The 16,204-nt window shown below is 43.9% G+C and overlaps 1 protein-coding gene across 2 annotated transcripts in view; it reads right to left on the bottom strand.

Moving 5' to 3' along the window:
* Window positions 1–9,980: 9,980 nt before the first annotated feature.
* Window positions 9,981–16,204, bottom strand: part of LOC311274249 (voltage-gated delayed rectifier potassium channel KCNH5) — a gene marked incomplete at its 3' end in the record, with an annotated part of 125,223 nt that continues 118,999 nt past the window's right edge. For both annotated transcript variants that reach the window (XM_084381776.1, XM_084381775.1), the window contains exon 13: window positions 9,981–12,263. In XM_084381776.1, coding sequence (XP_084237902.1) covers window positions 11,163–12,263 — 1,101 coding nt within the window. The remainder of the gene's footprint in view (window positions 12,264–16,204) is intronic.

The raw sequence follows: 16,204 nt of genomic DNA, 5'->3' as shown, positions 1-16,204 counted from the left end.
AAAGAAAAATAAGGTCACATGTTAACTGGAAATATTCACAACTGAGTCGCTTTTTCACATATAAATGAAAATATCCCTCTGTGAAATGTATGTATTTGTAATGTCCACATTTTTCACATGTACATTAGAAAAGATTCCACATTTTCTCACATGATTGGCTTTTTTCACATGTGAACTAAAATGTTAAAATCTGAACATAAAAGCATGTCACATGTGAAATCTGACTTTTCGTGAATAACACAACATCTGAATTCCACAAAAAATTAAATAATGTCACATGTGAACTGGACATTTTGAAAAGTGATTCACATTTTTCAGATAAAATTTTGACATTTGGTAAGAAAATAATGTCACATGTTAACTGGACATTTTCACAAGGTATTTCCTTCTTCTGCTCTGTGGAAACACTGAAACAAACTTCAGAAAGCTCAGACAACACAACTCTTCAGTCAGCTATGATCTTAAATAAACTTGTAATGACAGTTGCATCTGGAAACATTAAAGTCCATACATCTCTTTTAAATTTCAAGACCCATTTTTGTGAATACTGCGGCTCTGCTGTCTTGTTAAATATTATGTAACGGCTGAATTCGGGGTGAATAAAAGGGCTGAACTGAGAGCGAGAAGGGCACTTTTTTGCCTTCCAGGTGGTTCCCTTACATAAACTGGATCTCTCTCCTCTTTGAATGACTCAGAGACTGTCCCAGTTTGGGTCCGATGAAGCGGAACAACATCGTATTCACCTTTTGTTTTTTCTGATGTTATATTCATGAAAAGTTTTCTGGCTGTAACACAGAACGAATACAATCATTTCACAGATCTCAGCTCACGTTGTGGAGCCTGAGCTTCATCTGTGAAGTTTGTTTCACAGCTGTGGGTGAGAAACAGAATCAGAACTGATTTCTTTACCTTTACTCTGTATACACTTCTCTTATCAACTCATTAAGATGTGGATAAAATAACGAAGCATGTTGAACGCACGTGGAGGAAAAAAAGAAAAAGACTAAATGCTTCATGTGGTTTCAATGTTTTCTTGATTTCCCCCGGAGGAGGCTGGATCGATGAAGAATCACAAGAACTTTCCAGGTCGTTTTCTTTCTGCTTCTTGGATCTTGCTCCTTTTAGACGGTACCTTTGTCTCCCTGCAGAGTGCTGAGGTGATCATTATTGGCATATTGTTATTAGTCGGTCCAGCAGAAATGCTTCATCTTAAGAAATGGGCTAAAAAAAAATCAGCTCAGCTTTTCATTTCAATTTCAGAGATGATCTGAGGAAGTCTCTCCTGGGCTGCCATCAAATTAAATATTTAATATTAACAGTGACTTTTTCACTGAATCAACTAAATTCATCAAGTAAAAATAATCTCACATCTTTTCTCCCGTCATCATTGATAATAAACGAGTCGTCCAGCTGAACATTCATCAGTTTGCTGCAAGAGTTTTGTCCAAAAGTGGTAAATCATGCTTTACTTACTTCAAATAAAACATGGATGAAAATATAAAGACTTCTCAGCTAAAATTCCCTACATTTTAGACACCTGAAGATTCATTTTATTCAGTAATTTTACCCAAATGTCAAGCACCATCGAGCAACGTTTATCAGTGACATCATACTGGTACTCTTATCTCATTGGTCACTTCAATGCAGAAACAGGAAAGAAGGAGGACAAGTAATTCATTTTGGCCTTTAGAGATCAATAAACAGCGAGTAAAACTACCTCTGAAGCTGTTGAGAAGCTAAGAAAGAGACTCACATCCTGACTGACACCAAAGAGAAACAATTCAGGAGTAAATGAGCTTCAAACTGCAGTGAGAGAAAATCCCTTCACACTTCCAGCCTCCACCAGCAGCAATTAAATATGTTTTTCCAAGAGAATCTGCCGGCACGTCCCGAGCTGACGGGTGTCAGTTTAGGTAAAAAAGTGCATCTCATCCTCTCTATTTAAGGAGACGCTAATGGGTATAAATGCTTGTGCTGCGTTTCTGCACCGAACGATGCCCAGCTCTAACTTTCAGCCGACAGTCGAGGCTTCGTGTGTCCAGGCGGAGCCGCAGGTGGGCCGGCTGGAGCTGCAGCGGTGTCTTGACAGGCTAATTTCTCCTCTGTGTTTTTCCTTTAGCTCGCCGTCAGCGCTCACCATCCACAGGGAAACTAACCGTGATAATTCTGCTGTCTGCTGGTAATTGGTGTCTGAGATTCAGAGCCTTTTCACACCACCATCGTGGTGTCAGAGAAACGCCTGATGGGATTAGCCGGACAGATTAATGGATAGAAAAGGCAGACAGATGAATAGCTACACCGGCATCAACCTTTTTTGAGTGGTGAAACAACACAAAGTGTGACGGCATCACTCAGAGTCTGTAAACACTTCCAAAGTGTCAAAATACCTTAATGAGATTCGGTGGCGTTAAACTGGGACTAAAGATTATTTCACATTACACTGATCCTCTTAGAGAGCAAGCAGCCACGAGCTGGTTATGTAAATTCTGGTCACAAAGATGGAGAGAAATAGAAAAAAGTGAGATTGAGGGAGGATGAGGAAGAGCCGGGAGGAGAGGAGGGATGAATGAATATTAGGTGTCTGAGAAAGGTTGAGCTGCAGGACGAAGGATGAAAAGTACACGACTGGAGGTTTCCACAACCTGAGTGCGACTTCTGACGGAGCAATAAGTGTAATAAGAAGTGGAAGCTGTGCAGGAAATACAACTCTTCAAGTTCAGACATAAGTGAAACTTAAACCATCGACTTTCATTTATTTCTGTTCTGACACAAGCTGCAGTTCTGGATTGTGTGGCTCTGTTTGAGCTGCATGATGCCTTCTGACCCGAGTTTCACCTGTTCAAACTCTGTAAAGAACTACGTCTATACGGATCTATTTTAAGTTAATAATTTATATTTCCGGTAAAGCGTCTCTTGTGAATATAGGAGGAAGTGTAACTTGTGTTATTATGTGACCTAATTCAGGGCCTTGTTCCTCCAAAAGAGGCTGTCAAAGGATTCAATGTTCCCGTCAACTTACAAAGTCAGAAATCATCAACTAGAGCCTGAGGAAGGAAAGTCACGGAGAAGAGACAGTCATCTGCGTATCTGTGCAGAATCAAACGAGAACCCTTTGCAGGCAATCTTAAAAGTATCTTTATATACTCTTTATGTGGCCTCACCGCCTCTTACTATAGCAATATAACAATATTCAACTTTTAAAACCAAAAGTGATTGAAGGTAATGAGGTACATTTAGTCAAGTGCTACTTAGTTACAGTGTTGTTGTACTTGTACTTTACTTGAGTATTTCCATTTTCTGCATCTTTATACTTCCACGCCATTTTTTTTTACTCCACTACATTTATTTGATAACTTTAGTTACATGTCATTTTGCAGATTACATTCTGCATCAGAGCCAAGCTGAGCATTTTTAAAATAATTTATTTTATCAGCAATCATTTAAGAAATAATAATTATAAAAATGCTCAATAATGGATCTAATTGCTATAAACATTCGATATGTTTCATTTGACCTTTTCTTGCACTTTTGATACTTCAGAATAATATTAGATACATTAAGACTTTTACTCAAGTCCTATTCCTACGGGTGACTAAGTAATAAGACAACAGAATATCTATTATTTAAATGTCTTTTTAACAACAATAAGGAAGTAGTTTTGTTGCCTAAATTTAACCAAACTGTTCATTTTTGTCAGCATGACAGCGAAGCTCGCCTCACGTTGGACCTCTTCTCCACAGAAGGTAACAGGAAGGATTGTTGTATCACCTGCACATACGACTCAGTCGTGTCATCTGTGTGCAGATTGATCAGAGCGGGTTTGTTGGGTTAGTTTTAGCTGTGGGTGTGCATCGTCACCGATTCATCTCCTTCTTTCTTTGTGAGCTTGTTTTTTACTTACAGTCTCGACAGGAGGGGCGAAGGTGAAGCTCTGTCCTTTGTGTTGTTTCAGCTCCTGCTGGGTGCCGATACAGATCAATACAAGGTCACTGATTACTTAATGCAGCTGTGGGAAACTGAGTGAATGAAGAGGAACCAGAGAAAGAAAGAAAGACAGGAAGCCCAGAGAGAGTATCCCAGACAGCTGTTTATTATTCTGACACTACAGTTTAGGTGTGCAACTGTAAAACAATACATGAGTCAGTGCTGCTCCCAACCATTGCTTTAACAAAACAGTAGAAATTGATCACATTCCAGTAGAAAAAAGAGAGCGAAGCTTCTCCCGAAGGGCCCCGTTTATTCAAATCATCCAAAGCTTCACGACTGAATCCGAAGCTAAAGCTGCGACTGATGAAAAATTAATCCTGGTGAGGAAATTCGACAGGTTGCGTCGATTTTCCGAGATAAGTGAAACAAGAAGAATCCTATCGCTATCTGGGAAATGACTTCCATTTCTTTTAGCGTCATCTGCGATGGAAAACGCGGAATCGAATCAAGCCGAGGGATAATTTTTAATAAATGAGGCCCCTCGGTCGTCCCCCAGAGAGAGGTGGATTCATGGTGTCAGTCAGTCGGCACGACGCAGACGGACTGAACATCATCAACATGCTGAGGAGAGCGTGATGGAGGAGATCAAAGAGGAGGGAGAAGAAGGAGGATCAGAGGGAAGAGGGCGGAGAAGAGAGAGGAGACCCTAGAGGACGGAAAGCTAAGAGAGAAGAGGTGTTTTCAAAGGGTAGAAGCGGACCTCCTACCTGTTTCAAGACGGACAAAGGGAAAGAAAGCGAGAAAGGACTCCTACGAAAAAGTCGAGAGGAGAGTTGTTAAGAAACGAGACACAAGAAAATAAATCATCTCAGCTCCCAGTGAAAATGCTGGGACAGCAGAGAGAGGACGGAGGTGGAGGGAGGGGTTGTTGTACATTCAAGTGGCAAAGCTGAAAAATCCTGTGCTGAAAGGTGTGTGTGTGTGTGTGTGTGTGTGTGTGTGTGTGTGTGTGTGTGTGTGTGTGTGTGTGTGCAGGGAGTTGCCCTTCATTCTCTTGTCAAATTAATAAAGAAGAGGACGAGCGCTCGGCCGCCCGGCGTCTCCTCACACAGGCTGACGCGTCGCAGAGTTTCAGGCGAGATCTCAAACTGGAGCCGGCTGAGTCCTCCGTCCTGCAGCTCAACGTCAACTTTAACTGCTGACGGAGGACTTTTTTTTCTTCGGTGTTATATCTGGAAATAAATTCACTGTATTGGAAAATCGAAAATTGTGGATTTTTTTTAAAGCAAATCTTACTCAGCACTCGAGTAGTTTTATTCTGGAGACTTTGTCGCTGCAGGACAAGAAGCTACAGGACGAGCTTTTGTGACAGTATTGCAGAAATATGTTGTGATCTGTGGCCCAATTTCTACCAATAGCAGCTGGCCAATCAGCTCCAGCTGTCCAGCACTTAAACAGAAAACTGTAAACTGTAAAGCAGGAGGTTCGTTGTGAGACTTAAATCAACACATTAGCAAAGGGAATAGCAAAATGTTTAAATGACTTAAATGACCATTCATAATACATTTTAATATTAAATTATTAACTTAGTGTTTTGTTGGAAAGAGAAACAGAATTTATATATTTTCATTTGACAGGATACCAGAAGGACAACTGACCAGATTTCCTTTAGCTTTAGTTGCTAACTTCACATGCTAAACTATAATGCATTATTCAAATCCCATTTTAATCAATTAATGTAGCTTTTTAAAAAATGTATTCATTGTTTGTAAGAAAGCACTGAAAGTAAATAAATATTCCACTGGCACTCTCCGGACTGAACAGTTTTTACTCCTCAGAAAAATATCTTTTATTGTAGTTATTTTCATTGTTCCTTGAAAAAAAATATATACTTCTATCAAGTCAAGATGCTGTTTGGTCATCATTTTAAAATTTTCTTGCTGTTCAGGTGTTTTGAAATATGAGAGTTTTGTTCCAGGACTTTTATCTCGGCTCTACAGTCGCTGCTCCACCTGTTGGTCTGTGACGTGATGGATGCTAGTTTGTTCTCAGTTTTGCTGAAATGTATTCAAACGATTTGTTTCAACTTCAGACAATGCATGTGTTACAGATTTGACTTTGACTTTTGTCTAAAATAGATATGTTAGATATGGGAACACGTCTTTTTCTAAAATCATAAAAAGTTAACATGATATATTTCCTGCTGAGGCATTTTCTGGCTCACTCTACGCTGTAGTTTTGTGGATCTCTGAGGAAGCCACTTGTTAAAAAGACAGTTTTGTTCTTCCTCTTGAGGATTTTCTCACATGTTGTTCCACACAGCTAAACTGTTAGCAGCCATCTTAGCATCCGAAGTAGAAAAATAAATTGAGCCTGTGAGAATACAGAAGTCGAGAACGGCCGTTTTTTTTCTTGCCGTTATCTCGATGTCACCAATTAATTATGTAGTTAATTTCATATTTTCAGCTCATCGGGTGCTCGAGATGTCAAGACGCCATCACTGCACGCTGGTATGACATTCCTGAGATAACAGCATTAAAAACATGATTCAATGATGGCCTTTCTCAGCTCCCGTAGCGAGAACATAGGTTGTATTTTCATTTCTGCAGCACCTGCCGTGTCAGCAGTCGATTCTGGCGAGAAGCCCAGCACAAAGGTTCCTGTCCTGACTTCAACCCGAGTTTAGACGCACCTCTTTATATAATATATAAGAATAATATATGTACATAACTGTATTGATCGCACTCACGTTGGAAAGACCTCAACAAACTTTTTTCAGGGAAACGTTCAGATACGTTCAGGAGCAGAACTCCTACACTGACAGGAGGTGATGGAAAATCAATTTTTCTCTTTTCAAGGCTTAAACAGTTTTTAGGATCGCAGAGCGAAGGGAACAACTGCTCCAACAGATACAGAACAAAAGTCCAGTCTCATCCTGTCTTATGGCTTTTGTGTTTTCAGGTGTAATCTTCAGCTCCGTCATGATACCGTCTCAGTGACAGCTGCATTGTTGGGGCGACTATCAGCACGAATCAAACTCTGAGGTTCATCTCAGATTTACACAGATACGATAAATCTGTGATGTTTGGTGCTTTTCTGGGAGTTATCTAGTCATTTGTGTTTCTGCTGCAGTCATTACTCCTCCAGCTCTGTCAGTAAGTGATCTCCTGTTTCCCCAAAAAGCTTTTAACATCTCACAGAGAAGAGTCTCTGCTGCCAACAGAGAGTGAGCCTCCGTGAGCTGAGCCCACTTGGTCAAACTACAAAAACACAGCGCCTCACTCGCTACCATCAGCAGAGCCATAGAGATACAAGCTGCGACTGCATTATAGTTTTAGATGAACTAGTCTACGATAGATCAGGAGAAAGGCGACCCGAATCTGATGATAAATCTGTCACATACGTGGACGTTCTTTCTTTAGCTGCATCCCGTTTTGATATGATGGCGTCCATATTTGGCCAGTAATGCATAAAAGATAAGTATATTTCAAGTGAACTAAACTAAAGGAGTCTTCTCTGCAGCTGCTAAGCTAAATCGTTAGCATGCAGCCTGTTTGAAGTGGGTAAACGAGCTCGACTGCATGTCGAGGGTGAAAATAACGTCTTTTCAAATCATTTTAGGATCCGAGCGCTTCCCGAGACTTGCATCACACCGGACGAGCTGTATCGATATGATGAGTTGATATTTGGTTGAATGTATCACAGTAATGATATTTCAGACCCATGATCAGGTCCATAGATTCTAACTTACACAAAGTCATGAGTCACAAACCTGTTCTCATTCTCAGGTTGTCAAATCCCAACGCGCAGCGTCTCATACAGATGCTCAAGGTATCCGTTAGCGACCCTATGACACGCGCCAGGCTTTCCTGAGAACGAGAACAGATTAAAGTAACATCCAGCTGAACCTAATCCTCCGTCCCTGCACTCTCTGTCAATAGAGGAGGGACGGCAGGTTAAGAAAGATGATGCACTTTGGTCGTATGTTGGCGTCCTGTCGAGCACTGAAGTGTTGGACAGGCGGGAGTTTGGTGGCACTGAAGGAAAAACTCATCATACTCGCTGCCTTCCATCATAAACAAGAGAGTAAGTTGTGATTTTTAAGCTGACCATCATTTCTTAAGCTCATGTTGGTGGATATTATCGACTGATGTTTCATCTTATCTACACACACATGTCCTCAATCCCTCCCATAGATATATTTGTAATAAATACCTTAATCCTGCCTCACCTACTGACACTATATTCTATGTTACAGAACAATAAAGGTCCATCAGAACCGGCCTCATTACAACTACAAGAGAATCAAATGTTGCATAGCTTTGCATGATATTCCATATAAGTGATATGAAGCATGCTGGCATGTGCTGCTCTCCACACAGGTAACAGTGGTAGCCATCATGGAAATCATCCAATAATTAATATCTCTATTCATGCTTGAGGCCAGACTGCCTGAATCTGCTGCTGAAGGGGCCCCTGAGCAAGGCACTTTCCCCCTGTATCGTGCAGGGGATCTGCTCAGCGGCCGGCAGCACAGAGAGGAGGGCTGCAGAGAGAGACAGAAAACAGGCGTCTGTGCACATAGAGATTAAATGTCCTCATCTGCACAACAGAAGCCATTAAAACTGAATTTTTCCCCCAAAATGTTCCAAAGCAGAGCCTGTTTAGCATAGTGTGACAGAAATCTCAGGTCTAAACTCGCCTTCGCTGGCGTGATTTTATGCCGATTAGCATCACAAAGTCGTAATTCCTCATCATTTTCCAGCCTGCTGACAGAGAGAGACGATTCTGAGTCTGAGTCTCATCAGACGTTCGGCCGAGATGGAAAATGAATGTTTAAATTTCAACTGCAGTTTAGTTCGGTGGGTTTTTCCGAGTATGGAAAACTGCCTTCACTTTCAACTACGATCATTGCGATTAAAAATTGATGCCAATTAGAAGCTGACATTTATCTCATCGATTCTTTTTCATTCACACATCTAATGCCAGGATCACAAACTCCAACCTATTGAGTTTCTTTGCCGACCTGCATGACAAGCAAAGGTCATCGAGCAGGAGGGGTTAGGCAGGAGACATCACCCACTGGTTTTCTTGAGTTTGGCGTTACGGCCTTTCCCATCTTAGTTTTACGGAGCCAGATGTGAACATATCTGGACGAGAGGGTGGAGCTGGGAGGGGAAGTTAAGCACATCAACTCTGCATCAACTGCGACTAGAAGAAGTTTTTGCAAAATTGAGGTGAATACTTTTCAGAAGTTTGCCATTTCCATCAACATTTTCCTTCGGCTCCTGACACAGTTGGGCTCATTTCGTGTGCTTTGATCCTGGCATGAGACTGTGAAGGAAGGCAGGTTGTTTTCCTCAAATCCAAGCGACCAGGTCCAACAATGAACAGATCGACTGTCCTTTTGAAAATAAAACAATTCCACTGAGATGGTCAAATCCTTTGTTTAACATCCAACACAGCTAGCGTGCCCTGCTGGTTGAGAGGATTAAGTCTGCTGACCATGAACTGCAACATCTTCAGTTGGAGTCTGATAAGGGATGTTTTCTGTTTCTCTCGACTGCTAACTTATTTTAAACCTCCGATGTGGCCACCAGAAGGCGCGTTCACCTCCGATTCACATCCGTCTGGCCTCACAGCAGCCTTCTGTCCATTCACTCACACTGTAAATAATGAACTCAGTCATGTAAACTACTCGAGGCTTCCACGATGGCTACCGTACACCTTTACTCTGCCTTACTCTTATCATTCTGCCTTTTTGAATATGATTGTGCGTGTGTGTGTGCATGTGGTGGGATGAGTGCTGCAGGGTGAGCGGGGACATCTGGATCGCTCCAGACCTGAAAAACTTCTGACAAAACCCACTGATCCACCTGCTGTGAAGAGAAAGTCTTCCCGGGGCCGCCAGGGTTCACATCAAGGGACGCCGTCACGCTGTGCATGTGTATACATGAAGTGTGTGTCAGCACACACACACACACACACACACACACTAATATATATATATATATATATATATATATATATATATATATATATATGTTCGCGCTCTGGAGCATAAAACTACTCCTTTGCATGCAGATCTAGAAAACTGATATCATAAAAAGTACAGTATTCCATATTTTATTACTTGAGCTTTTTGCGGCGAAGCTGCTGTCGTTAATGGAATTCAGAGCGGGCCTCAGTGAGACGCTCGCTGGTTAAGACTGCCGTGTGTGGTGCCGGGCCCGTGGGATTACATGTCACTGTGCTGAGTGGACTTTTATGTGAACTAAACTCCGTGTTATTTCCCCAAAGCCTTCTTGTCATCCCAGCTTTATCCAAAGTGCATTCTGCCATCCCTGATTCATGCAGAGGAATGGAACAAAAAAAAACAAAACACACCCTTCTTCCTTCATTCAGCGACATCATAACAAAGGTATAATATTCAGAAGAGTCTAGCGGCGTAACCCGAGCGATGCATAGACACAAAGAGGATTCTAACAAAATAACCATTCGAGGGTTTACCGGACATCAAACAGAGGCCATGACATTTCTGTAATCAAAAATAGAAATTATTATAAGAAGCAAAAATCAATAATCGATATAAAAACACACAGGAGAACTCCGTCCTCGTGTCGAGGGAAGCTGCTTCATCACATCTGGGAGTCTTAGAGGACGAAGTGAGAGCAGAATCAAACTTCATTTCATCTCACAGGCAAAGGAACAAAAAAAACCTGCATCCCGTTCGATTTCTCTATTTATAAATAATCCATGCACAATCCCTTTGCCAGTAAACCCTTTTTGTTATTCAGTGTTTATAGTGCTACCAGTATGCAAACCCTGAATGTCCACATAGTAAATCATCAATGAAAAATATTCATATGTACAGTGTAGCTCGATAAAATGTCAGTTCTCTTTAAATTCGATTTGCATGCAGTCAACTGCATAATATACAGGCAATAAGTAGGTTCAGTCGTTTCTTTGGCAGGCCAGAATCCAGCTGGACATGCATAGAGAGGTATGTACAATCAAAAAAACGGCCTCCGGGTCGCTGTGGAGCCCGGAGAGAAAAGTCAGTGTGCAAATGTTAAAGAAGCCAGTTTGTCATCTCGGAGGATTGAGACCAGTGGTGCAGCTGGATCTGAAAACGAGTGTGACCTCAGACTGATAATTGTGATCGCAGCAGCACAATGTGTCATGAGATCACTGTTTGCTCGAGGACACTCTCTACACCACTGGCTGAGCTCTCTTCAGAGCCCCTCGTCCTTCTCCGAGTCTGGAGAAACAGGCCTGGAGACGGTGAAAATGTCCTGACGTTGGATTTTGGTTTTGGGTGTGGTGGAGGCTGACGGCGCCGTCGTCGACGGCGTGGACTTCTTGTCCGACAGCAGTTTGATAATTTCGGCTACCTGACTCTCCAGGGCGCCCAGGCGGCCTCCCAGAGTCTGGATGTCCCCCCGGAGCTCCAGCCGGGTCTCGTGCAGCGCGGCCTGCAGGGCCTGCTCAGGGATGGGGCAGAAAGGGTGAGGGGACCCCGCTCCTCCGGGGAGAGGGCTGTGGAGGAGAGGGGTCACCGCCGCAGGGGTCCGCGCCTCCCCCGCCCGGTCGATCCGCAGCTCACTCTTGGTGATGCCGCTGTCGCAGGAGTCTGTCTTGCGGAGCGGATTGTTGCTCGACACCCCGCCCTCCTCCACATCCCCACTCCTCCCTGCTTCCTGACCTTTACCCTCCTGAGAGAGCATCTCCACAGAAACCGCCTTGACGTTGTTGTTCAGCCCCTCCTTCCTGGCCTCCACTGGAGCCATGTTGTTTTTCAGGCGCATCCAGCCGGTGGGTTTGACAGCCGGCTTCGCGAGCGCAGGGCTGGCGCTGACTTTGAGCCTGACAGTCTGCTCGGCCCCCCCTCCAGCTGAGCTGGGCTGCAGCTCCATGATATCACAGTTGTTCTGCTTGGCGAGAGGATCGCAGGGATGGCTGTACGCCAGCGAGCTCTGCATGGGCGTGACCTGAGACACGGTCAGCACGCTGCTGCTGGGCGGAGCCCCGTTCTGCATGGAGGAGGGGGGGCGCTGCAGGCTGAGCGGCAGGGAGTGCTGCAAGCTGGAGTGGCCCAGCTGGAGGCTGTGGGGGTGCAGGTGCTGGTGGTGCTGCTCCACCTGCAGCTGGTTCTTCTCCAGGTCCACCTGAGAGGTGGCTGCTGCTCCCTGGTTGCGGAGCTCCTTCTGCTGCTTGAACTTCTGGAAGAGCTTCCGGACGGGATGGTCCTGCGGGATGGTGATCTGCACCTCGTTCTTCGCCCGCTGCCTCTCCTCTTCCTCCTTCTTCACCTCACTGATCTTGCGGAAAATTATCTGCAGGGGAAACACACAGAAGAGAACAACATGGTGCTTATCAGAACACTTATCATCTCATATGAATACTATGAATAATAATTCTCCGGGTGGCGTCCCGCAGAGCGTTGCACATTAATCATCGGAGATAAAGGCTTTTTTCTGCAACAGTAAGAGAAAGAGGAAGACTTATTATTATGGAAATGTGTCAGTCTGTCTCAACTTCTTCACTTGAGCACATTCACATGTCACATCCTCTCTGCAATGCACTCAGGTACTGCAAAGCGTAGCAGCCTTCTGGAGACCCGTGTTAAATTATCTATCAGTGCTCCTACACCTCCCCAGTATTATTCAGCCTCAGCCTGGCGCCACTCTCTCCTGGCTCCCCTTACACACTAATTACATTGGGAATGACAGAAATCCCTGCCAGGCAGCCAGCCAGCCATCAAACTCCCGATTTAAGTGTTATTCTTGTTTAAAATGATAATGCTCCCAGTAGATGGCGAGCTGAGTGGATCTTTGAGTTAAAGATTGGAGCGAGGGGGAGTCGCCAACCTCGCTGTCCATCCATAATCCACCCAACCGACTGTCTTTAAACTCGCTCCTTTCATCCACCTGTATCCTGCTCATCCAACCTCGGCTGCTCAGAGCTCCCTGAGCCAAACCAAGCGAAGTCTGCTCTCAGCTGAAAGAGAAGGTACGAGGAGTGGGAGACAGAGAGGCCCCGTCAATCATTTCAAATCTCCACGGCTACCTGGAGGCATCACCTGGATGATTAACGCTTTTAATTAAATTAAGTATGAGGAGGTTTGATTTAAAGTTATTGAAAAGTTAGCTCCGGTGGGGTTTGTTCCTTTTTTTCTCCGTCTGAAAAGAACAATGAGTCGACTGTCTTTGTGTACATCAGGACAAGCATCAGTCACGGCTGGGCGGATGATGCTGATGTGACGGGACCACGTACGATGAACATCCATTAACTAACGATCACTTCGGATTAACTTCAGCAACTACAGTCCCTTCCTGTTCCTGTTACCATGCGAACAACCGCAACACATCAGAAACGTCGGACAGAAGTGCAGCTCGCAGTGAAAAGTACTTCAGCGTTCGAGTCTAAAAGCAGGCACAATCAGTGCGTAGACGGGAAGTTCTGCAGCGGTCCAGGGAAGCACATCGCACTCAAGTATGTGTCCATTAACTTACATGAGTCATTTCAGAGGACCTTCACTCAGAAGAACAGATGTTTTTCTTTTACAACGAAGCATTTCTTCCATCATCTGAACGATGTGGAGCCGGAAATCAAATAAATCACCCGTTTTCTTTTTTGTGTTGGTGTTCAGCATGTATTTGGATTCATGTATTATTTTTATTACAGATTGGAAAGTTGGGCGACCGGCTCAGCTGGCACCTGTTAAATCACCGTAACATCCAGCCGTGTCACTTAGCTGTCAACTACAATGTGTCACTAGTTCTGGCTGATTCTGTCCATTTTACTGGTAATAAGGGCTGAAAAACCGGCCGGTGGACAGCTCGTCGTCCTGCTCGTAAAATAAAGTGACATCCACACGACAAAAACGGTGAGTGTAACTGACGACTGCTCATACGAGGAACCTACAGACACCTGAGGTCTCACACAGACACACACTCTCAAAAACGTTGGTTTTAATCATCCAAACACAGCCGGGCAGTAAACACATACATTCCTTTGGCTTCTTCACAAAACTTTTAAAAAACTTCTGATGCAACAATCTTTCCGCTACATCTCACCGTCTTAATCATTTCCAAGCCTCAGTTTCTACAACATCTACCCAGGCCATCGACGTTGGGGCAGCTTGTCAACCCTGGTGCTTGAACCGAGACTCTCTGGTTAAGATCTCCTGCCACAATCAGTACGACGACATGCTGCTGCTTTTTGTGATGAACACATCCATCACTGTAAAGACCTTGGCTGCCGGTCAGATTGTTTAAAATATTATAGAAAATCAGCTGGCGTTGCAGTAATGGTTGGCAGTGCTTCGGTCTTTGAGCTCTGCGTACGTTGACCGCGTGCTGCCGGGGTTGAGTGGCCTGACTAATGTCTCCAAATCAGCCTTATTTCCACTGACCCAATTATTCTGTCCTTCTGTCTCCTCGAGAGCCGGCGCTCACATACTGGGCCTCATTCAGTCTGAAGTGGCTGCGACCACGACACTGTGACCACGACACACAATCGCACACAGTCATGAGTGATGCTTCTGAGTGGCTCTCTCGTCGGAGAGAAGTCGTGAGAGGAGGCGAAATGGATAAATGGCTCCTCACGAGCTGCTCGACTGAACAGCTGTCAGACGCGGTGACACCGGGAGCGTCTGCATCATCACTACAGATGTCATAAAGAAGCGTTGTGTGAGCACATGGTCTGTGTAGCATTATGACGCCGTGTCACTGCCTTTCAGATGTATGAATGAAAGTTAAAGGTGAAGTTACATCATAACAAATGTAAGACCTTTAAAAGGTTATTACATCAGGTTACGTGACGGTTAAATACATGTTCTTATGTAAAATGCAGGACAAAATGTTTTTTCTTCTCCAGCGGTGAAACTACTCGTATTTGAATTTTGAGTAATTTTCTTCTTTGAGAGGCTTTTTAAAAGCTGGATAACATCCAAGTGAATTATTATTTTATTTACATAAATGACACGTCTTTTCAAACCTGTTACCTTTGGTAGCTGTTGTGTTTGTCTCTGTGCCTGGATGAAGTAACATCATACAGGTGTTTCAATCTCACAAGCTCCACCATTTGTAAAACTTCTTCCTCTTGTCCTGTGGTCATGTCTCACTCGCCCCCCAAGACTACTGGAGGTCCTGCTCTGCTGGTTTGTATCCATAAGATTTCAGAAAAACGTGCGGAAATACGGACAACGTTAAGGCAGAGTACAGACAGAAAGGTTCGTCTGTATCTGTATCGCATATCTAACATTGTGCATCAATAAGTCTTAATTCTTAGGGTGGGTTAGGCACTGCAAAGACGTAAACAGATGTGGATTTGCGCATCATTCACTCCTCACACAAGTTGAAAATATTCAACTTGATCTTCATTAAGGAAGAAGCTGCTGGAGCCAGACCCTCTGGAGGAGTAAACACCCAGACCTGCATCAGATTCTGGTCCGATCCAGAGTCGTTAACCAAGAGGAGGAGGGCTCAGAGACATTTGCCCTTTTAATAAATAGGAGAAGATATTTTGGATTAAAATGTAGCCCTGTGCTGCTTTAAAAAGCTCAGTGTTTGGCTGGGGTAAACTCCACTCTGACAACAAGGGAAACAGTACAGTAAGGCAGAGCCGTACTGGAGTTTCACCAAAAAAACATCCAACAAAACCTGAAAACTCACAGACAATTTGCAAAACACATTTGCATCGTAGTGGAGGCAGCAGTTATGTAACCGACGCTGGCAGCCAGCTCACACACACCTGCGTCCTCCATGGTTTGTTTATGAAATACAGTCAGCGAGCAGCAAAACACATGTGCCACGTTTAAAAGGCTGATAAAGACACCAGACAGTGTGTCTAGACTGTCACTGAAGGTCACAGGTATGAAGGAGTAAGCTTTAATCACCAGCTTTAAAGTACAAAATCTGGCTGTTTGTCTGCTGATTGTGTGTCACATTCCTCCAGTTTGTTGAACACTGTGTTGGTTACTGAACAGCTGATGTGCATTAAGTCAGCGTGGTCCTTTCATAGTTCAACCCACACTCCTCTGAGAGCGCTGCAGAGCCCTCCTGAGAGCTCCACATGCAGATTTGACGCATATGCTAATGGGAAGAGAAATTAGCAAGCAGAGCCTGCAGGGGATTGGCTACCCCCCGACGAGAGGACGGTCAGAAATAACACAACAAATGAGTCGTCACAGAGACACGAGAAAACATCAATCACGTCAAAAAGCGTAACACAACTACTCGATGTCTTAAACTCCAGTAAAAGCAGCCACAGA

The sequence above is a fragment of the Pagrus pagrus genome, assembly GCF_965226575.1.
Source record: "Pagrus pagrus genome assembly, chromosome: 18".
NCBI classification, from domain to species: Eukaryota; Metazoa; Chordata; class Actinopteri; order Spariformes; family Sparidae; genus Pagrus; species Pagrus pagrus.
This window is presented reverse-complemented; position numbering and strand designations above follow the sequence as displayed.